Source organism: Salvelinus fontinalis, chromosome 12 (assembly GCF_029448725.1).
Source record: "Salvelinus fontinalis isolate EN_2023a chromosome 12, ASM2944872v1, whole genome shotgun sequence".
Lineage (NCBI taxonomy): Eukaryota > Metazoa > Chordata > Actinopteri > Salmoniformes > Salmonidae > Salvelinus > Salvelinus fontinalis.
The window spans coordinates 32,303,721-32,326,998 of NC_074676.1; the positions used below are offsets into that span (position 1 = coordinate 32,303,721).

Genomic DNA, 23,278 nt, shown 5'->3' on the forward strand with positions numbered 1-23,278 from the left:
GAATATTTGAAGAGTTTATTTCCAAATGCTTTATCCACAAATTTTTCACATTTGTATTTTTTTCATCAGAAATTATTGTTTATGGGTACCTTCATGTGTGTGTAAAATATATTTGTTCTCAGATTTTTTATTCATATACTTTAATATTGTCACGGCCGTCAAAGGAAGTGGACCAAAGCTCAGCGTGGTGAGCGTACATATTCCTTTTTATTTGAATGACGCCGAAAAAACAATAAACAATACAAAAAGGACCGTGAAGCTTAAGGGCTATAGAGCCACAAACAAAGACAACTACCCACAACGAAAGGAGGGAAAAAGGGCTACCTAAGTATGGTTCCCAATCAGAGACAATGATAGACAGCTGTCCCTGATTGAGAACCATACCCGGCCAAAACATACAAACACAAAATCATAGAAAACAAAACATAGAATGCCCACCCCAAATCACACCCTGACCAAACCAAATAGAGACATAAAAAGACTCTCTAAGGTCAGGGCATGACCTTAAATATATATATTAAATACTGATTTAAATAATGTAGCATTTGTACAGTTATTTAAAAAAGTTATTTGTTACATTTGACTGTGTAAAACCTAGCAGTATTACTTATTTCTCTGCGAGTGATGCGGATATACAGTGAGTATTCAAAACACAGTCCTGATATTGAGTTGCATCCCCCCTTTTGCCTTCAGAACAGCCTTAATTTGTTGGGGCATGGACTCTACAAGGTGTCAAAAGCGTTCCAGAGGGATACTGGCCATGTTGGCTCCAATCCTTCCCACACAATGTTGGCTGGATGGCCTTTGGGTGGTGGACCATTGTTGATGCACACAGGAAATTGTTGAGGTTTAAAGCAGTGTAGCAGTTCTTGACAAAAACCTGTGTGCTTGGCACCTACTGCCATATACTGGGCTCCTGAGTGACGCAGTGGTCTAAGACACTGCATCTCAGTGCAAGAGGTGTCACTGCAGTACCTGGTTCAAATTCAGGCTGCATCACATCTGGCCGTGATTGGGAGTCCCATAGGGTGGCGCACAATTTGCCCAGCGTTGTCCGGGTTTGGCCGGGGTAGGCCGTCATTGTAAATAAGAATTTGTTCTTAACTTCTTATGGCTTAAGGGGCAGTATTGAGTAGCTTGGATGAAAGGTGCCCATTTCAAACGGCCTGCTCCTCAGTCATAGTTCCTAATATTTGCATATTATTATTAGTATTGGATAGAAAACGGTTCAAAACAGGAAGTCAGAAATCTGAGCTTGTCTGAGTCCCTTAAGAAATCCAATTGAGTTATGAATGATGTTGCACTGCCTAGGGGTTCCACTAGATGTCAGCAATCAATAGAAATTCCAATGAGACTTCTATGATGTTGTGGGAGAAAATGAGAGCAGAATAAGTCAGGTGTCCATCAAGCAACCATGTCCTGTTCATGCCTTTTCTTCTTGCAAGACACTGCTCACGCAGACAAGAACGAATACTCCGGTTGGAACTTTATTGAAGCTATATGTTAAAAACATCCTAATGATTGATTCAGTACTTAGTTTGAAATGTTTCTTCGACTGGTAATTTCACATTTTGAAGTTTTTGTCCGATATAACGCTGACCAGAATTAGCGTTTGGATATGTAAACCAGACGCGCTAACAAAAGAAGGTATTTGGACATAAATAACGGATTTCTTCTAACAAAACAAACATGTATTGTGGACCTGGGATTCCTGGTGTGCTTTCTGATCTAGATCATCAAAGGTAATGGAATATTTATCATGTATTTTATTGTTTATAGTGACGCCATCTTTGCAGCTGTGGTATGCTACTTTTGAGCGCCGACTCAGATTATAGCGTGCAATGAATTTTCCGTAAAGTTTTTTTGAAATCTGACATAGCGGTTGCATTAAGGAGAGGTATATCTATAATTCAATGTGTATAACTTGTATTATCATCTATATTTATGATGAGTATTCATGTTGAAACGATGAGCTATGCAAAGTCACTTGATGTTTTTGCATTTAGTGAATCTTGTAGCCTCAATGTAAACTCCGATTTTTTTATATAAATATGAATTTAATCAAACAAACATGTATTGTGTAACATGAAGTCCTATGAGTGTCATCTGATGAAAATAATCGAAGGTTAGTGATTCATTTTATCTCTATAAATGAAATTAATTTTATCTCTATAAATGAATTTTATCTCTCTCATTTTATCTCCATAATCATTTGTAGTGCTTTCGCTGAAAAGCCTATTTGAAATCAGACACTTTGGTGGGATTAACAACAAGATTACCTTTAAAATGATATAAGACACATGAATGTCTGAGGAATTTTAATTATGAGATTTCTGGTTTTTGAATTTGGCGCCCTGCACTTGGACTGGCTGTTGTCATATCGGTCCCGTTACCGGGACTGCAGCCATTACTTGCCTAGTTAAAAATAAAAAAGACACTTCCATTTTTTGGTCTTGCCCATTCACCCTCTGAATGGCACACATGCCCAATCCATGTCTCAATTGTCTCAAGGCTTAAAAATCCTTCTTTAACAGGTCTCCTCCTCTTCATCTACACCACAGGAGTCAAACTCATTCCACGGGGGGCCGAGTGTCTGCGGGTTTTCGCTCCTCCCTTGTACTTGATTGATGAATTAACATCACTAATTAGTTAGGAACTCCCCACACCTGGTTGTTTAGGGCTTTATTGAAAGGAAAAACCAAAAACCTGCAGACACTAGGCCCTCCGTGGAATGAGTTTGACACCCCTGATCTACACTGATTGAATTGGATTTAACCAAGTGCCATCAATAAGGGATTCTAAGTTTCACCTGGATTCACTTGGTCAGTCTATGTCATGGAAAGTTCTTAATGTTTTGCATTTTCAAAAAAATATATATTTTAAACAAATACATGTCTGTCTACGAACAACTCCATGCCATAATTAGATAGTGAAAAAACACACATCTCTTTCACCATTTCGGTCCCACTTTAAATAAAGGCTTCTTAAAGCATTCATAATGCCTTCATAAAACACTACATAAGAGTTAAAGTATCCATAACTGTATATCATGCTTTATAAAGGGTTCATAAATGTGGCAAAACTGTGTGACTAATCCACTATGTCGAATATGATATAAACATGTGCTTTATAAAGGGTGACTTATTGAAAGTGTAAGGACCGACGCTGAAGAAGAGAAGCAGGTACAGGGAGTAGAACATTTAATATGGAACAGACATCAAACAGGACAGAGACAGCTTCAGGACCGGGTATGCAAAGACAAACAAACATTAATCCTGATGCCGGGAACAGAGCTTGCGAACAGACAGATATAGGGGAGGTAATGACACAGGTGATTGAGTCCAGGTGAGTCCAATAATCACTGATGCGCATGATGGGGTTGAGGCAGGTGCGCATAATGATGGTGGCAGGGGTGCGTAACACTTGGGAGCCTGGTGCCTTCAAGCTCCAGGGAGGGGGAGTGGGAGCAGGCGTGACAGTACCCCCCCCCCCCCCTCTAAGGGCACCACCCGGTGTCCCACCTGGGCGAGCCTGACAGGCCGGTCGTGGCCTGGGCGCTGGACTAGCCGGTTGGGGTGTAAAAGCCAGACGAACCGGCTGAGGCGTGGGAACCTGGCGAACTGGTTGAGGCGTGGGAGCCTGACGGCCCGGTTGAGGCTTGACAGCCTGCTGATCCCGCGGGAACATGGGAGCCTGCTGAGCCGGCTGAAGCGTACAGTAGACGTCTGGTGAGCCGGCGAACGCATAAAACCCTGGCAATCCGGCTGAGGCCTGACGTGGGATGGGCGCCTGCCAAGCCAACCGGGACAAGAAAACCTCTCGAGCCAGCTAGGGCGTGGAAGCCCGACAAGCTGGCTTAGGCACCAATGGCTCCATCGGCGGCGGCACCCGGACCCGGCGTCACCACCAACCTGAAAGCCAGCACTCCCCGATGCTTAGTTTGATGGCTTCAGGATTCTGTAAGGATCGACGCTGGAGAAGAGAAGCAGGTACGGGGAGTAGAACATTTAATATGGAACAGACATCAAACAGGACAGAGACCACTTCAGAAACGGGTATGCAAAAACAAACAAACATTAATCCTGAAGCCGGGAACAGACAGATATAGGGGAGGTAATGACACAGGTGATTGAGTCCAGGTGAGTCCAATAATCGCTGATGCGTGTGACGGGAGAAGGCAGGTGTGTGTAATGATGGTGGCAGGGGTGCGTAATGCTGGGGAGCCTGGTGCCTTCGAGCGCCAGGGAGCAAGCGTGACAGAAAGATGGCATAGTCTCTCAAGTGAAGTCATGTTAGTCACATTACACCCAATCTCACTCCCAAACACTTCCACCAAAATGTGCAGAAGGACTGGTGGACCAATGCATCAAACTTGGCCTTCGTTAGAAAGAGAAATTGTGGAAATGGGCAGGGTTTAGCCATAATTACTTTGTGACTATGTTAACTAGTAATGACCAGAGGGAATGTATGTTAGCAAAGGACATAGACTAGTGACAAATACTGTAATTTACTCAATAAGGTCACTCCCATAAAATTCTATGGTCACTCCCACTAAGGCCAACTTTGAATGGTTGATTTTCTAGTCTTATATGTGCTGTGTATGCAATAGCCTGGGCACAACGTTACACCAATAAACACTTACCTTGATGAAAGACCCCAAACTTGGTTTTCTTCTGGAACCAAGTTACATGTTCCTCAGTACACAACACATACACGCACAATAAAAACGAGCCATACCGTGCGGTGCAGTGCCCAGTCAGGTCTTTGATGCATTCCTCCACTGCCCTGCTGAAATATTAGCCACAAAATGTTCGCACCATTGTAACAGCTGGTAATCAAGCCCTGATCTCCAGCATGGGAACCGAAAATAAAAACCTGGACTACTCCAAATCATCTTGGCTGGGTGACACACACACACACAAACGCAAGCATTGCAGGTCCATCAACCCATTTAAATACACACCATACAGTAACCTGTGTATCATGAGAGAACCTTCATAAATTAGCAGAACATTAATAACCTATTTATTAACACTATGTAGCATCCCGTAATACTTAGTTTGAAGTGAGACACCTTCGGTCATTCATAACACATCCATAAATGCTTTATATCAAATGATGCTGTACTTACTATGAAGTCAGACACCTTTGTTCATTCATAACACATAAAGTCTTAATGATGTTTTAAATGTATTAACACTTAGGGAATTATCACTAATAGCTAAAACAAATAAACCTTAAAGAAATGTTTAAACCATTAATTTCCTTTTATTTGTAATTTTTTTAACAATACAAATACATGAAGAATTCAAAAAGTCCAGCAATGCAGTTACATTGAACATTACACAGAGTTCTGAATAGTGTAGCTTGTCCCTGAGCTGGCAGACAAATGAACATTTGAACACACTGGCATTGCAATGCTCTACCAAGATGCATGACAGGGTTAAAAATGCTTTGTGAATCCTCAATTTAATAGGATTTATAAAGCCTTTATTAAGCTGTGCTTATGCCACCGTTTATATGGCACAGGTTTATGTCATATTTGACATAGTGGGTTATTTCACATTTGACATTGGTGGATATGTCACAGTTATGCCACATTTATGAACCCTTTCTAAAGCATGACATATGTTGCCTCCGCAAGGCTATCAAACAAGCTAAGCGTCAGTATAGAGACAAAGTAGAGTCGCAATTCAACGGCTCAGACACGAGTGGTATGTGGCAGGGTCTACAGTCAATCACGGACTACAAAAAGAAAACCAGCCTCGTCGCGGACCACGATGTCTTGCTCCCAGACAAACTAAACAACTTCTTTCCTCGGTTTGAGGACAATACAGTGCCACCGACACGGCCCGCTACCAAAACCTGCTTGCTCTCCTTCACTGCAGCCAACGTAAGTAAAACATTTAAACCTGTTAACCCTCGCAAGGCTGCCGGCCCAGACGGCATCCCTAGCTGCATCCTCAGAGCATGCACAGACCAGCTGGTGTGTTTACGGGCATATTCAATCAATCCTATCCCAGTCTGCTGTTCCCACATGCTTCAAGAGGGCCACCATTGTTCCTGTTCGCAAGAATGCTAAGAGGCGCAGCAGCGGAGGCTGAAGAAGAAATTCGGCTTGTCACCAAAAACACTCACACACTTTTACCGATGCACAATTGAGAGCATCCTGTCGGGCTGTATCACCGCCTGGTACGGCAACTGCTCCGCCCACAACCGTATGGCTCTCCAGAGGGTAGTGAGGTCTGCACAACGCATCACCGGGTGCAAACTACCTGCCCTCCAGGACACCTACACCACCCGATGTCACAGGAAGGACAGAAAGATCGTTAGGACAACAACCACCCGAGCCACTGCCTGTTCACCCTGCTATCATCCAGAAGGCGAGGTCAGTACAGGTGCATCAAAGCGGGAACCGAGATTCTGAAAAACAGCTTCTATCTCAAGGCCCTCAGACTGTTAAACAGCCATCACTAACATTGAGTGTCTGCTGCCAACATACTGACTCATCTCTAGCCACTTTAATAATTAAAAATTGGATGTAATAAATGTATCACTAACCACTTTAAACAATGCCACTTTATATAATGTTTACCCTACATTCCTCTTATGTATATACTGTACTCTATACCATCTACTGCATCTTGCCTATGCCGTTCGGCCATCGCTCATCCATATATTTTTATGTACATATTTTTATTCATTCCTTTTACACTTGTGTGTATAAGGTGGTTGTTGTGAAATTGTTAGATTACTTGTTAGATATTACTGCATGGTCGGAACTAGAAGCACAAGCATTTCGCTACACTCACATTAACATCTGCTAACCATGTGTATGTGACAAATACAATTGGATTTGATTTGTTTATAGATGATTTGTAACACATTTATGTAGTGTTTATAAAGGCTTTATGAAGCCTTTATAAGCTGCATGTCATTTAAAGCGGGACCATCATTTCTTTAAACAATAAAAGCAAATTTGCTAAAATTTGGATACATAGGATATATAGCGTTTTGGAATGGAACTCTTGATTTGGATCTAATTCCAGTTTCTATAATTGTCCTTCTCAGTGCAGTCTGTGTAGAATTCCCATTTCTCATTAGTGTTTCGCCATCCTCAGGGGTACGGTGAGGTTTGACAGAGGGACAGACAGACATAATATTTTTGCCGGCTGGGCTGGCTCTGGCTGCATGTTCTTTTCTTACCACTGGTCTCTTAATACAGGGTTTCCCAAACTCGGTCCTGGGGCCTGCTCTGGGTGCATGTTTTTGTTTTTGCCCTAGCCCTGCACAGCTTATTCAAACAACCAACTCATCGTCAAGCTTTGATTATTTAAATCAGCTGTATAGTGCTAGGGAAAAAAACAAAACACGCACCCAGGGCGGGCCCCAGGACCGAGTTTGGGAAACCCTAGCTTAATACACAGTGTCCAACTCCTCCTTTGTGTGCCAAGAATAATAACATGTAGGAAAAAAACACTCGGCCCCTACTAGTCCCTGTGGATGCAGCTTTAATAATCTCATTATCAATTTAATGAGGTGATTAGAATGCCAGGGGCCAGGGGTGCACAGGAATGTGCTATGGAGGAATCTAACAACATCCTGAGTCCTCCTGGCATCTTGGTGCTTCAGTCCTCCTGACTCCTGCAGCTAGGGGATTAGTTACAATTGTCTCTGGAGACTTGGCTCGACGCGGCTCCTGTAATACCGGGTCAGATGCTCTGGTGGTCCCAGGTCCTCCCTCTACTAAAGAAGACAGTGCACCACACAGTGCTGTGGATTTGGGGAGAGATGGCAATAACAAATAAATATATAAATCAAATCAGACCGTGCCACAAATCCGTACCACAAAGCTTTTGCTTTGCCATGGAAACAGGCATGTGAAGCAGCATAGCAGTGTTTAGTAGTGTTAGCGTATCGGGATCCCTATTCATCCAACCACCAGCTGAAGGACTAGCCAAGGAGGCACATTAAGCCGCATGGGCATGTCTCTCTGAAATGTAAGGAAAGATTGTGTGCTATTCTGATTGTAGTATTTTGATGCAATTAACCTGGACAGACCTTTTTCCTGTTAGACCAAACCATAAAGCACATAAAAAACATAGGCTACCCATGGATCAAGTATTCCATAACATATCTAATAATGGTATAGAATGGTCTGAACGGGAAGATTTCCCATATCTTGACCTGAAATTTACCCCCTTCTCCTAAAAGGGTGCACTCATTCAGTATCCCTCAATGATTGAGGTAAAAATTAAATGGTACAGACTCCGTCTACCTCAACCCAATGATATTAAATCCTTGAAATGGAGTGAATGAGTGCCCACTGCAGGGAGAAGGTGTGTGTGTGTGTGTGATGGGGATTGGGCTGTAGTGTGGGGCACAGGCAGCCAGCCCTCAGCTGGGTAATTTGACTCTCCGTATCCTCTAGCTGAATTAGTCACAGTGGCTGCTGAATAGCCTCCTGTGCCTGACCAATTGAGGTCGGCTTCTTACCCGTAATGACGGATACTGAGCTTATTCTACCTACCGCCAGGTCCCAGATAGGGTTGGATTTAGTGTGAAGTAGGATGATTTCATCTCTATTTGTGAAACTAGCCTGAACTGCCTATGCTGCTGTATATCTCACTGTCCATGGTGCTGAAGTAAGAGCAGGTTAAGGGCTGTGTATGAAAATCTCTGCTGTCCATGGTCCTGTAGTAGAGAGGAGCAGGTAAGGAGTATGCACTGTATATTATACAGCAATATGGACTATGGACAGCACTGATAGATATTCCTGTGCCCATAGTTCTGTATACTGAGGGAAGGTCAGAGTTGTCGCAGAGGTCTTGCACTGTCAATGGTCCTCTAAAGAGAGACTACTGAGAGGTGTATGTGTTGTAGTCCCTCACTGTCCATGGTGCTGCAGAGCAGAGCAGCAGAGGGGACAGGTCAGTGACAGACAGGCAGCTAGGCAGCAGTCCCCCGGTCCCCAGGGCCAGATGAGTGGTAAGAATGCAGTGGAATGCATTGATTATCTGTCAGCCAGGTCTGCTAGGATCTAACCAGGGCAGTGTTAGGGTATTAAGTATCTGAAGTATTCAATGAATATTCATAATGAGGGGCTGTTCGTTATGTTCCACTGTTAGTGATTCAGCCCCTGGTGCTCACTGTCTCTTCACAGAGAAGGGTTGGAGTGGGCTTGGGTGAATGCTCCCTAGTGGGCTTCCCACAGTGTTAGTTTGATGGTGCAATATTTTCACATCATTGCGTTGCGCTTGAGCACAGCCTCGTATGTCAGGCTGTAGCATATAATTTTTCATTTCTGTAAGTTCACACCTTTTCGAATTGTAAGTCGCTGTGGATAAGAGCATCCGTTAAATGACAAAAATCGAAAAATAAAAATACGTGGTTATCAGCTGAAGCTCCCTCTGCAGAATACAAACAGATCCTTTGGTGGGCCTCTCCCTCTGCAGAATACAAACAGATCCTTTGGTGGGCCACTCACTATCCCTCTGCAGAATACAAACAGATCCTTTGGTGGGCCTCTCCCTCTGCAGAATACGAACAGATCATTTGGTGGGCCACTCACTCTCCCTCTGCAGAATACAAACAGATCCTTTGGTGGGCCTCTCCCTCTGCAGAATACAAACAGATCCTTTGGTGGGCCTCTCCCTCTGCAGAATACGAACAGATCATTTGGTGGGCCACTCAATCTCCCTCTGCAGAATACGAACAGATCATTTGGTGGGCCACTCAATCTCCCTCTGCAGAATACGAACAGATAATTTGATGGGCCACTCCCTCGCCCTCTCCCTCTGCAGAATACAAACAGATAATTTGGTGGGCCACTCACTCTCCCTCCGCAAAATACAAACAGATCCCTTGGTGGGCCACTCACTCTCCCTCTGCAAGAATACTTCCATTTCAGGGTTTAACATCTTAGAGCGGTGCTCTGGTGATTACATGCCTTATCTGCTTTTCAGCCACCTTCTTTGTATTGGATTTGAAGGCCTCAGGTCCTCACTGTCTCTATTTAATTTGTTGTCTTGAAAATGACCAAGTCTGTCTTTATTGGATTGTCAGGGCTACTCCGTTCCCTCCAGCACCACTTATTCCCTGATGATTTTTTTGTTTGTTTTATTTGTGCTTTGTCTTTTCTCAGATACTGTTTTCTTCATCAGCCTCGACCACACAGTCCAGCACTAACACATTTATCATGTGTTTTCTCTGTCTCCCTCTCTTCTACAGAAACTTATCGAAGAACCCTCTGACCACATTATCATGGCAACTCTTCCAGAATCTGCAACTCTTCGAGCTGTAAGTTTGTGTACACTTATCATCTTGTTTTATGGACTTGTGCACCTATAAAAACTTTCATAAAAACCTGATATATCCTAAGTGTGCAAACCACCTTCATTAATGGATTCCCATCTACCTCCATTAGAAACCAAACATCAATTAACCTGAAGAAAAACATTGGAAGAAACAAACAACACTATAGTCCCTGCATCATTGATGTTGATTTAATGGATGTGACATAAAAGTATGCAACTTGGAGAGGTCCAGGCCGGGTGATCCTCTAGCCCAGAGTGTCTTGTTTGTCCAGAAACATACCAGTAATCAGTGTGTTTATGACCTGAATCTTCTAGTTGTTTGGGCTACTTTCCTCCCTCCCAGTAGAAGACATAAAATTTAATCTAGCATTGAGATGGCCATCGTAGAGTTATAACACATGGGCATCCTCTACAGCCCAGGAATCAGAGTGCTTCCCCTAAATAAGAGAGCCTCAGCCAGGCCCTGACGCAGAGCAGAGAGCAGGCTTTATTCAATCATGGCTCAACCCAGCTCAGCGTGGGAAACAAAAGGACAGCAGCTGTATGTTTTTTTTTTTAAATGTGGTATTTTATGTTATGGAAGCAGGGCAGCTCTTCTGAGGAGGCCCATCATCTTTTCAGGGTTGCTTGTCTAATAGTTAGCAAATACATACTTGGATATGTTATACCAGAGTAAGAATAGCATGGACAGCAGAGTAGCAGTTGATGAAAAAGTTCTAAAGTAGGTGTAAGATAAGTGGGTATGGAAAGTGTTAAGTGAAGAAGATACAAACAAGTGGCTGTTTTTAAAACACAGATGAATTATAGACTCTAGAGATGGTAATTTTCATGTGCGCTTATTGATATGGATATTCCTTTTGATACCATTATCATTGTTATTCATAGCCATTTTAGCTGTATGTGTCGTCTGAAGAGTATGGTCTTTTAGAAGGAGAAAGCACAAATATTTCAGACTCTTTCAAGTCTGCTTAAAGTATTTAATCTGTAATTACTAAAACTGTTCAACAAAGGCTCAGTGATAAGCACTCGACAGCACACCTTGAACAAAGAGAATAATCTCATGAAAAGAAGATGAAACCGGTTATAAATGAGTGCCATTTCCGTGCGACCAACTGGGAACAAAGACATTGATTCATTTTATTTTTTTTGTAGCGTAGAGCCTAACAAAAGACTAACAAAACATAATTCAATGGATAAGAGAAACAGAGTTTATCTCCCTTTTTCTTAAATGATTTACTCTCCCATCCCCTGTGGAATGTCAGCACAATGACAAACACACCAAACACAGAAGGGCTGAGGCATGCAGATGTGCTTCTGGTTTTGTGTCTGAAATGGCACCCTATGGGCCCTGGTCAGAAATAGTGTGCACTATATAGGTTGCCATTTTGGACATACACTGTGTATGTCTTAAATGGTGAGTGTTGGTCTGTTGGTCCTCATAGTGCCATGCTCTCTCCTGGGACCACATCTGTTGATTAAAACTAGACAGGCAGAGTGATGGCTTTTCGTTCCAGATCAGAGTGCATCAGAGTCATGCCTGTCAGTTTGAAATGGAGGTTGCTGCTTTTGTGGATGTGTTACAACTGAAGCGTTTAGGCACTGAGCAGTCAGACCCCTATTCACTGGTTATAATGATGACAAGTGATTTATTTATTTATTTAATGGAAGAAAGGGGTTTCGGGATAGGGCATGGGCATGATACATTTGGCACATACATGTGCTGGGAGATATTCACATAAGATGCAGTAATTTGTTGTAATCATGCCGCAGAAGGCATATAGTTGCTTAATCTTCTCAAAGGCAAAAATGGCCTAAATTGTTTTGCCATTGTAAAATAGTTGTTGTTACAGACCTCAGACACATTGGTGCCATAATGGCACAAAATGTGCATCAACCAATTACAATCGTAGATTTGCTTACGTGTGATATAACGCTACATTGTAGCTGATCTCCTTCATCCACTTCAACAAATATGCATTATTTAAATTGAGCTTTGAGGTCCAGTATTGAACAGGGCCTCGAACCCACTGTTACTGTGCCCCGAAGATTCACAGTTAACCAGTTTAGTGGTGTATGCCACCTGGTAGTGATTGTAATGGAGGTACATGACAGCTATTTGACAAGACCAAAATTCTCTTAGACTATTTTTAAAACTATGTTGTTTTTATTGCACCTTCATTTAACCAGGTAGGCCAGTTGAGAACAAGTTCTTATTTACAACTGCGACCTGGCCAAGATAAAGCAAAGCAGTGCGACACAAATAACACAGAGTTCCACATGGGATAAACAAACGTACAGCCAATAACACAATAGAAAATTATATATGCAGTGTGTGCAAATGTAGTAAGATTAGGGAGGTAAGGCAATAAATAGGCCATAGTGGTGAATAATTACAATTGAGCAATAAACACTGGTGATAGATGTGCAAGTAGAGATACTGGGGTGTAAAGGAGCAAAAAATAAATAACAATATGGGGATGAGGTAGTTGGGTGGGCTATTTACAGATGGGCAATGTACAGGTGCAATGATCTGTAAGCTGCTCTGACAGCTGATGCTTAAAGTTAGTGAGGGAGATACAAGACTCCAGCTTCAGTGATTTTTGCAATTTGTTCCAGTCATTGGCAGCAGAGAACTGTAAGGAAAGGCGGCCAAAGGAAGAGTTGGCTTTGGGGATGACCAGTGAAATATACCTGCTGGAGCGCATGCTACGGGTGGGTGCTGCCATGGTGACCAGTGAGCTGAGATAAGGCGGGGCTTTACCTAGCAAAGACTTATAGATGACCTGGAGCCAATGGGTTTGGCGACGAATATGAAGTGAGGGCCAGCCAACGAGAGCATACAGGTCGCAGTGGTGGGTGGTATATGGGGCTTTAGTGACAAAACGGATGGCACTGTGATAGACTGCATCCAATTTGCTGAGTAGAGTGTTGAAGGATGCTTTGTTACGAAATAGGAAGCCGATTCTAGATTTCATTTTGGATTAGAGATGCTTAATGTGAGTCTGGAAGGAGAGTTTACAGTCTAACCAGACACCTAGGTATTTGTAGTTGTCCACATATTCTAAGTCAGAACCGTCTGTCCAGAGTAGTAATGCAAGACGGGCGGGCGGGTGCGGGCAGCGATCAGTTGAAGCGCATGCATTTCGTTTTACTTGCATTTAAGAGCAGCTGGAGGCCACCGAAGGAGTGTTGTATGGCATTGAAGCTCGTCTGGAGGTTTGTTAACACAGTGTCCAAAGAAGGGCCAGAAGTATACAGAATGGTGTCGTCTGCATAGAGGTGGATCAGAGAATCACCAGCAGCAAGAGCGACATCATTGATGTATACAGAGAAAAGAGTCAGCCTGAGAATTGAACGCTGTGGCACCCCCATAGAGACTGCCAGAGGTCCGGACAACAGGCCCTCCGATTTGACACACTGAACTCTACCTGAGAAGTAGTTGGTGAACAAGGCGAAGCAGTCATTTGAGAAACCAAGGCTGTTGAGTCTGCCGATAAGAATGCGGTGACTGACAGAGTCGAAAGCCTTGGCCAGGTCGATGAAGATGGCTGCACAGTATTGTCTTTTATCGATGGCAGTTATGATAGTGTTTAGGACCTTGAGCGTGGCTGAGGTACACCCATGACCAGCTCAGAAACCAGGTTGTATAGCGGAGAAGGTACGGTGGGATTCGAAATGGTCGGTGATCTGTTTGTTAACTTGGCTTTTGAAGACTTTAGAAAGACAGGGTAGGATAGATATAGGTCTACAGTGTCTCCCCCTTTGAAGAGCGGGATGACCGCGGCAGCTTTCCAATCTTTAGGGATCTCAGACGATACAAAAGAGTAGTTGAACAGGCTAGTAATAGGGGTTGCAACAATTGCCGCGGATACTTTTAGAAAGAGAAGGTCCAGATTGTCTAGCTCAGCTGATTTGTAGGGGTCCAGATTTTGCAGCTCTTTCAGAACATCACCTATCTGGATTTGGGTGATTGCGAAATGGGGGATTCTTGGGCAAGTTGCTGTGGGGGGTGCAGAGCTGTTGACCGGGGTAGGAGTAGCCAGGTGGAAAGCATGGCCAGCCGTAGAAAAATGCTCATTGAAATTCTCGATTATCGTAGATTTATCGGTGGTGACTGTGTTCCCTAGCCTCAGTGCAGTGGGCATCTGGGAGGAGGTGCTCTTATTCTCCATGGACTTTACAGTGTGCCAGAACATTTTGGAGTTTGTGCTACAGGATGAAAATTTCTGTTTGAAAAAGCTAGCCTCTGTTTTCCTAACTGCCTGTGTATATTGTGTTCCTAACTTTCCTGAAAAGTTGCAAATCGCGGGGGCTATTCGATGCTAATGCAGTACGCCACAGGATGTTTTTGTGCTGGTCAAGAGCAGTCAAGTCTCGAGTGAACCAAGGGCTATATCTGTTCTTAGTTCTACATTTTTTGAATGAGGCATGCTTATTTAAGATGGTGAGGAAAGCACTTTTAAAGAATAACCTGGCATCCTCTACTGACGTGATGAGGTCAATATCCTTCCAGGATACCCGGGCCAGGTCGATCAGAAAGGCCTGCTCGCTAAAGTGTTTTAGGGAGTTTTTGACAGTGATGAGGGGTGGTCATTTGACCACGGACCCATTACGGACGCAGGCAATGACGCAAGCAGTGATCACTGAGATCCTGGTTGAAGACAGCAGAGGTGTATATAGAGGGCAGGTTGGTCCGTGTTTACGGATTTAGGGTTGTACCTGGTAGGTTCCAAGATAATTTGTGTGAGATTGAGGGCATCTAGCTTAGATTGTAGGACGGCCGGGGTGTTAAGCATATCCCAGTTTAGGTCACCTAACAGTACAAACTCTGAAGATAAATGGGGGGCAATTAATTCACATATGGTGTCCAGGGCACATTTGGGGGCTGAGGGTGGTCTATAACAAGCAGAAACAGTGAGAGACTTATTTCTGGAAAGTTGGATTTTTAAAAGTAGAAGCTTGAACTGTTTTGGCACAGACCTGGATAGCATGACATAACTCTGCAGGCTATCTCTGCAGTAGATTTTAACTCAACCCCTTTTGCCCGTTCTATCTTTGCGGAAAATGTTGTAGTTGGGGATGGACATTTCTGAATTTTTGGTGGCCTTCCTAAGCCAGGATTCAGACACGGCTAGGACATCAGGGTTGGCGGAGTGTGCTAAAGCAGTGAATAAAACACATTTAGGGAGGAGGCTTCTGATGGCAACCTCTCTTGGGTACGTAAGACGTTAGCGTCCCACCTCTTCAACAGCCAGTGAAACTGCAGGGCGCCAAATTCAAATACAGAAATACTCATTATAAAAATTCAGAAACAAAACATATTTTACATAGTTTAAAGATTAACTTCTTGTGAATCCAACCACGGTGTCAGATTTAAAAAATGCTTTACGGCGAAAGCATACCTTACAATTATTTGAGAACATAGCCCAGCAGACAAATCATTACAAACAGTAACCAGCCAAGTAGAAGAGTTACACAAGTCCGAAATAGAGATAAAATTAATCCCTTACCTTTGATGATTTTCATGTGGTTGCACTCAGCAGACATTCATTTACTCAATAAATGTTCCATTTGTTCGATAAAGTCTCTATATCCAAAAACCTCCGTTTTGTTTGCGTGTTTTCTTCAGTATTCCACAGGCTCAAACGCAGTCAAAACAGGCAGACAAAAAATCCAAATTGTATCTGTAAAGTTCAAAGAAACATGTCAAACGATGTTTATATTCAACCCTCAGGTTGTTTTTAGCCTAAATAATCGATAATATTTCAACCGGACAATAACGTCGTCAATATAAAAGGTAAACAAGAAAGGCACTCTCTCGGTCGTGCGCATGACAAAGCTCTGTGACACTTTAGGGTCCACTCATTCAGATTGCTCTTACTTCCTAATTTTTCAGAATACAAGCCTGAAACAATTTCTAAAGACTGTTGACATCTAGTGGAAGGCATAGGAACTGCAATTTGAGTCCTAAGTCAATGGATACTGTAATGGCATTGAATAGAAAACTACAAAACCAACAAAAAAAACTACTTCCCGAATGGATTTTTCTCAGATTTTTGCCTGCCAAATCAGTGCTGTTTATTCTCACAGACACTATTTTAACAGTTTTGGAAACTTTAGATTGTTTTCTATCCAAATCTACCAGTTATATGCATATCATATCTTCTGGGCCCGAGAAGATGGCAGTTTAATTTGGGCATGCTTTTCATCCAAAATTCCAAATGCTGCCTCCTACCCTAGAGAAGTTAACATGCATGAAACCAAGGCTTTTATGGTTACAGAAGTCAACAAATGATAGCACCTGGGGAATAGGAGTGGAACTTGGTGCTACAGGGCCTGGGTTAACCTCTACATCATCAGAGGAACAGAGGAGGAGTAGGATAAGGGTACGGCTAAAGGTTATAAGAACTGGTTGTCTAGTTCGTTAGGGACAGAGAATGAAAGGAGCAGATTTCTGGGCGTGGTAGAATGGATTCAAGGCATAATGTACAGACAAGGGTATGGTAGCATGTGAGTAATGTGGAGGTAAACCTAGGCGTTGAGTGACGATATGAGAGGTTTTGTCTCTGGAGGCACCAGTTAATCCAGGTGAGGTCTCTGCATGTGTGTGGGTTGGGACAAAAGAGCTATCTAAGGCATTTTGAGTGGGACTGAGGGTTCTACAGTGAAATAAAATAATAAGAACTAGCCAAGGCTGCAGTAGACAAGGCATATAGACATTAGAGAGAGGCATAAAGCAATCGCAGGTGTTAATCAGAAGAGCTAAGACAACAACTGTACATGGCAATGAATGGGCAGAGCAGGTCAGTTAGGTACATATAGGACCTGAGTTCGAGGCTGGGGCCGACAGGTAAACAAAATAGGTACCGTGTTATTGAAACAGTCCAGGGGCATCAGCTGTGTAGCCGAGTTATCATAGGGTCAAAAGAACAGCAATAAGTGAGTCAGGGTGCTGTTCGGTAATCACTACTACGCTAGGCGAGCAGGGGACACAGCATTCAGAAAAGCTAGCGGGCCGGGGCTAGTAGATGGTTCTTCGGCGACATCGTAACAGAATAGCCTGTTGAGACCACATCGGGCGATCATGTCGGCAGTCCAGTCGTGATGGATCGGCGTGGCTCCGTGTCGACAGTAAAAGGTCCAGGCCAATTGGCAAAGGAGGTATTGTAGCCCTAGAATTAACTAGTATATGGGCCTAGCTCGAGGCTAGCTCAAGGCTAGCTGGTGCTTGCTTCGGGACAGAGGCGTTAGCTAACAGTAGCCACTCGTTTGCAGCTAGCAAGCTGCGATGATCCGGTGTAACGATCCGGTGTAATGATCCAGAGTGGCAGGATTCCGGTGATATGGTAGAGAGAAGCAGTCTGATGTGCTCTGGGTTGATATCGCGCTGTGCTTACTGGCAGATGTTGTCCGATCTAAGGCTGGCTGATGATTGGGAAAAAGGCGAAGAACGCTAGCCGTGGCTAACAGAGACTAGTAGCTATTTAGCTAGCTGCTGATGGAAGTTCCAGTTATAAGGAATAAAAATAGCAGATCTGTACCACATTGGGTGAGGCGGGTTTCAGGAAAGCATTTTTAGTTCGTAGATAGAAAGTGAGATTAAGATATATATGAAAAAGACTAGCTATTTACATGGGAAAAGACAAAGACAAATTCACATGTCCTACTGCAACGCCATCTTGCAAAAATTGTATGGATGTGTGTGAAACAGATGACGAAAAAGACGTGGGATTTATTCTTATGCTAAATAATGCCTTTTTAATTGTGTCTAACGTTAGTAGCTAGTAGCCTAGTCAAGGATGCATGATTAAAAATATTTATTAGGATCCCCATTAGCCGATGCCAGTAAAGACATTACAGAATTTTTTTATTTGACAACTTACATACATTTAAAATATTAACAAAGACATAACAGACCTATATAAAATAATTATTTAAAAAATACTACTATAAAGACATTTACACAAATATGCATGATCATGCAATTTTGGCACTCTACACTTGAGGCAGACCAAGAGGAACAAAAGTAAATAAAATATCCCTCTGGGGGTCAAGTTGTCCTATTTTAAGAAATGCCATTGGTTGGTGGGTATAAAGATCTTTGATAGGATGATGTGTAAATTTGTGAAATCACTGTCAGCTGGTGAGGTTAGCATAGGGCTAACGTGTGCTAGGTTATCTGATGGAGCACACACTGGTTGAATCAACGATGTTTCCACATCATTTCAATGAAATTACATTGAACCAACATGGATTAGACGTTGAATTGATGTTTGTGCCCAGTGGACAGCTACAATGTAGCGTTCTGCTACATGCAATTACGTCTACAATTGTAATTTGCTGATGTGCAGACGGAGGTCCAGGTTAAACAAACTTTATTTAATATTCGCAAGTATGGACCCATTGTGTTAGAGCATGAAGCCTCCGGTCTAGCGCTCCTGAACCTTGTTGTATCACTGACTGCTTCTGTGTGCATGGTTTCCTCTCTAACAGCTTGGACTAAACACAGCAACAGTAAGAGTGATACTGAAAGCACAACAGCAACAGCAGCTCCTAGTGTATCTTAACCACCAGCAGCCATACCACTGTGTTCTGTGGTAATTGCTGTCAGCTTTTTTTGGTGCTCAACACAGGATGACTAGGGTGAAAAGGGAAAGTGTGTGTGTGCGTGCATAACCCGTGCATGTGCGTGCATACGTGCACATGTGCGTGGAAACGTGCACATGTGTGTGTGTGTGTGTGTGTGTGTGTGTGTGTGTGTGTGTGTGTGTGTGTGTGTGTGTGTGTGTGTGTGTGTGTGTGTGTGTGTGTGTGTGTGTGTGTGTGTGTGTGTGTGTGTGTGTGTGTGTGCATCCCTGTTCCCCAGTCCTGTAAGTGTAATCACAGAGGGGCAAATCACCTGTGTGGATCAGGCAGCTCTGAGGAAACAGGCAGGCAGCCTCATCAGGAGCCCTGGTGCTGGCTGGTTGCAGAGGAGACCAGAGGAGAACTGCCAATCTCACTGTCCTCCCCTCACCAAGCTGGGCCTAGCAAATGAGGTGCTTTCCTAAATTGAGACACACACACACACACACACACACACACACACACACACACACACACACACACACACACCGATATAGAGACTGCAGGTAATTTTTTATTTATGTACTTATTTAACCTTTATTTTATCAGGGAGTCAAACTGAGACCAAGGTCTCTTTCGAAGACGAGCCTTGAATTACAGAAATTACAGAAAAGGCACCAGAACATTACATTTAAGAACATTTTGAAGATTGTTCCACAAATAAGGTGCAAGAAATCTAAAAGCTGATTTACCTAACTCATTAGAGACTAAAGGAATTTCCAGAGTTAGCCATCCCTGAGACCGGGTGTAATAAGGAGAATCAGTAGCAATTTAGAGTCAGGGGAAGGATAAAAGGTCCTAAACATTTTGGGATTACTTTCTTTATCTTATGAATAAAAAACAGTAGGTTTATAGAGTAGATGATGTTGAATATGGTTTTATACAATATATGTATTATTTCTAAGGCACAAGCAGGGTTGGTATTCGTCTTCATTGCTGGCCATGTGATCGATAGGGAAAATATTTGACATCAAATTTCTGCATACTCATTTTATCATGGATCCTTGTGGTTTGGATGAAAGCTTATTTATATATTTTTTTAGCTTTATTTAACTATGAAAATAATTACAGAATATTGAGTGCTGGATCAAAGTTAAAAAAGAAGAGTAGAACTCCAAAGTCCAAAATGTTATTCCCTATTAGCTTTGCTCATTTCAGTCATGATTTTTGGAGTGCAGACAGATTTCTAATGGACCTTATTGGCAACCAAAACCGTTGGTCACACTTTAATAAGGAAAACACTCATCCTAAAGCAAGCCAAAAACACTGCAATCATTTCCCCAGCCTTTTTTCACCATCAAACCTTCAGATACATTTCTTAAATATACAGTACCAGTCAAACATTTGGACACACCTACTCATTCCAGGGTTTTTCTTTATTTTTACTATTTTCTACATTGTAGAATAATAGTGAAGACATCAAAGCTATGAAATAACACATATGGAATCATGTAGGAAGTCAAAAACTGTTAAACAAATCTAACTATATTTTATATTTGAGATTCTTAAAAGTAGCCACCCTTTCCCTTGATAACAGCTTTGCACCCTCTTGGCATTCTGTCAACAAGCTTCATGAGGTAGTCATCTGGAATGCATTTCAATTAACAGGTGTGTCTTGTTGAAAGGTAATTCGTGGAACTTCTTTCCTTCTTAATATGTTTGAGCCAATCAGTTGTGTTGTGACAAGGTACAGCAGGGGTGGTATACAGAAGATGGCCCTATTTGGTAAAAGACCAAGTCCATATTATGGCAAGAACAGCTGAAATAAGCAAAGAGAAATGACAATCCACATTACTTTAAGACATGAAGGTCAGTAAATCCAGAAAATGGCAAGAACATTTAAAGTTTCTTCAAGTGCAGTTGCAAAAACCATCAAGCGCTATGATGAAACTGGCCATCACGAGGTCTGCCACAGGAAAGGAAGACCCATAGTTACCTCTGCTGCAGAGGATATGCTCATTAGAGTTAACTGCACCTCAGATTGCAGCCCAAATAAATGCTTCAGCGTTCAAGTAGCAGACACATCTCAACATCAACTATTCAGACGAGACTGCGTAAATTGTATTTTTTATTTGATTTATTTAACCTATATTTAACTAGGCAAGTGAATCAGTCCTTAATGGTCGAATTGCTGCAAATAAACCACTACAAAAGGACACCAATAAGAAGAAGAGACTTGCTTGGGCCAAGAAACATGAGCAATGGACAGTAGCCAGGTGGAAATATGTAATTTGGTCTGATGTGTTCAAATTTGAGATTTTTGGTTCTAACTGCCGTGTCTTGGTGAGACGCAGAGTAGGTGAACGGATGATCTCCACGTGTTGTTCCCACCATAACGCATGGAGGAGGTGTGAGGGTGCTTTGCTGGTGACACTGTCTGTGATTTATTTAGAATTCAAGGCACGCTTAACCAGCATGGTTACCACAGCATTCTGCAGAGATATGCCATCCCATCTGGTTTGCACTTAGTGGGACTATCATTTGTTTTTCAACAGGAAAATGAGCCAAAACCCACATCCATGCTGTGAAAGGGCTATTTGACCAATGAGAGTGATGGAGTGTTGCATCAGATGACCTAGCCTCCACAATCACCCGACCTCAACCCATTTGAGATGGTTTGGGATGAGTTAGACCGCAGAGTGAAGGAAAGCAGCCAACAGGTGCTCAGCATATTTGGGAACTCCTTCATGACTATTGGAAAAGCATTCCTCATGAAGTTAGTTGAGAGAATGCCAAGAGTGTGCAAAGCTGTCATCAAGGCAAAGGGTGGCTACTTTGAAGAATTTCAAATCTAAAATATATTTTGATTTGTTTCACACTTTTTGGGTTACGACATGATTACATGTGTTATTTAATAGTTTTGATGTCTTCACTATTATTCTACAATGTAGAAAATGTAGAAAATAAAGAAAAACCCTTGAATGAGTAGGTGTGTCCAAACTTTTGACTGGTACTGTATATATACTTAAACACTGTATGTTTTATCCCATTGTGGAAGTAATGTTTTATTTACAGTATTTCCAAAATACTTATTCTTTAGATGCTTTTGCATAACCTCTATAACCTACAATAACAAATATTTTACCCGTCAGTATTATATTTTTATCTCACATAATGCCTATTTGATAGATTCTTGCATGAGAAATGTTTTATTTGAATCATACATTTGCTAGTTATGGCCCTGTACTGTGCAATAAATAGTTTCCCATAGGAGATTCTCTCTATGTGGATGTTTGATGGCAACACTCTAACTCGGTCTTATATATTGCATTCATAAAAGACAAGATCAGTTTTATATCTCTTCTTCTGATGACTTTTCATTGAGTGTCTATCTGTCTTGCTGCTGGGGGTTGAAGACAGGCCTGATGAGATGGATGGCTCACAATGGCCTGGCACTCTTTTCTGGGGCTTTATAGCGCTTCAAGAAAATATAATATTACCTTCTTTTAGTCTGTGTCTTTTAGCCAAGGGAGCCGGGCTAAAGACACTGCTCACACAGCCCAACCACTTACAAGGCCTGTAAATGGTATCAGAGCAGGGGGATTGCTAAATGGCAAATCTGTTGTAGCTGCTCCAAGGATGATGATACGATAAAAGATTATTTACAGCACAAGCACATTCACCAGTGTCAACAAACATTTTATATGTGGCCACAAAGCTGCTTTGCCAGGGGCTGGGAGGGTCATCGATCCCCTTTCTACTGATGACCTTTCTTTAATCATGCATGGGCTCTATAGAAAGACCTTTATGAACAGCCAGGACATGTCTGTGTTAGTTAGTGTGAAGAGATCATCTATTTTTAAAACAGTGGGACAGACACATTATTGGTATTATTAAGAATGGAAAGAAGTAGATGGTGCTCAACCAACGTGAGTCGTGGTGCAACCTAACATGTTTTAAACATCATTGGAAAGGAAAAGGCGCAACACTCGCTCACCGCAGAACGCTCTCTGACCGCTGTTTCCTTTCCAATGGTATTATTAAGAACCCGTCAGATCAGGCAAGACACAAAACAACACAATCATGTCAGTTTTCGTGCCTTCATGCCTTAGCGTCCCTTGAAAGAACATAATTATCTCACCAAATTAAGGGAAAGTAATCTTGGAACATGATGATGGCATATTTTGCCTACATTGACTACTGTGCAGGTGGTGTACATTAGCCAAACTCTGCCTATACATCCAAATGTTGGCACAGCCAATTAGAGAGAAACTCTGCTCCGCTCCTTTCTGTTGGGACTTCACTTCATTCTGGCTAAAACTGGGTACAACACAAGGTTAGAAAAAGGGAAACAGCATTAAGAATGGAAAGGGCAGTAGCACAATCCCCATTTATTT

At 42.4% G+C, this 23,278-nt stretch overlaps 1 protein-coding gene across 7 annotated transcripts in view; it reads left to right on the top strand.

Moving 5' to 3' along the window:
- The window catches only part of LOC129867202 (NT-3 growth factor receptor-like), a 300,196-nt gene that overhangs the window by 119,298 nt on the left and 157,620 nt on the right, over window positions 1-23,278 (top strand). For all 7 annotated transcript variants that reach the window (XR_008761586.1, XM_055940439.1, XM_055940443.1 and 4 more), the window contains exon 4: window positions 10,231-10,299. Coding sequence is in view for 6 of the 7 variants with exons in the window: in XM_055940439.1 (XP_055796414.1) it covers window positions 10,231-10,299 (69 nt within the window). In the remaining variant the exon portion in view is untranslated. The remainder of the gene's footprint in view (window positions 1-10,230; window positions 10,300-23,278) is intronic.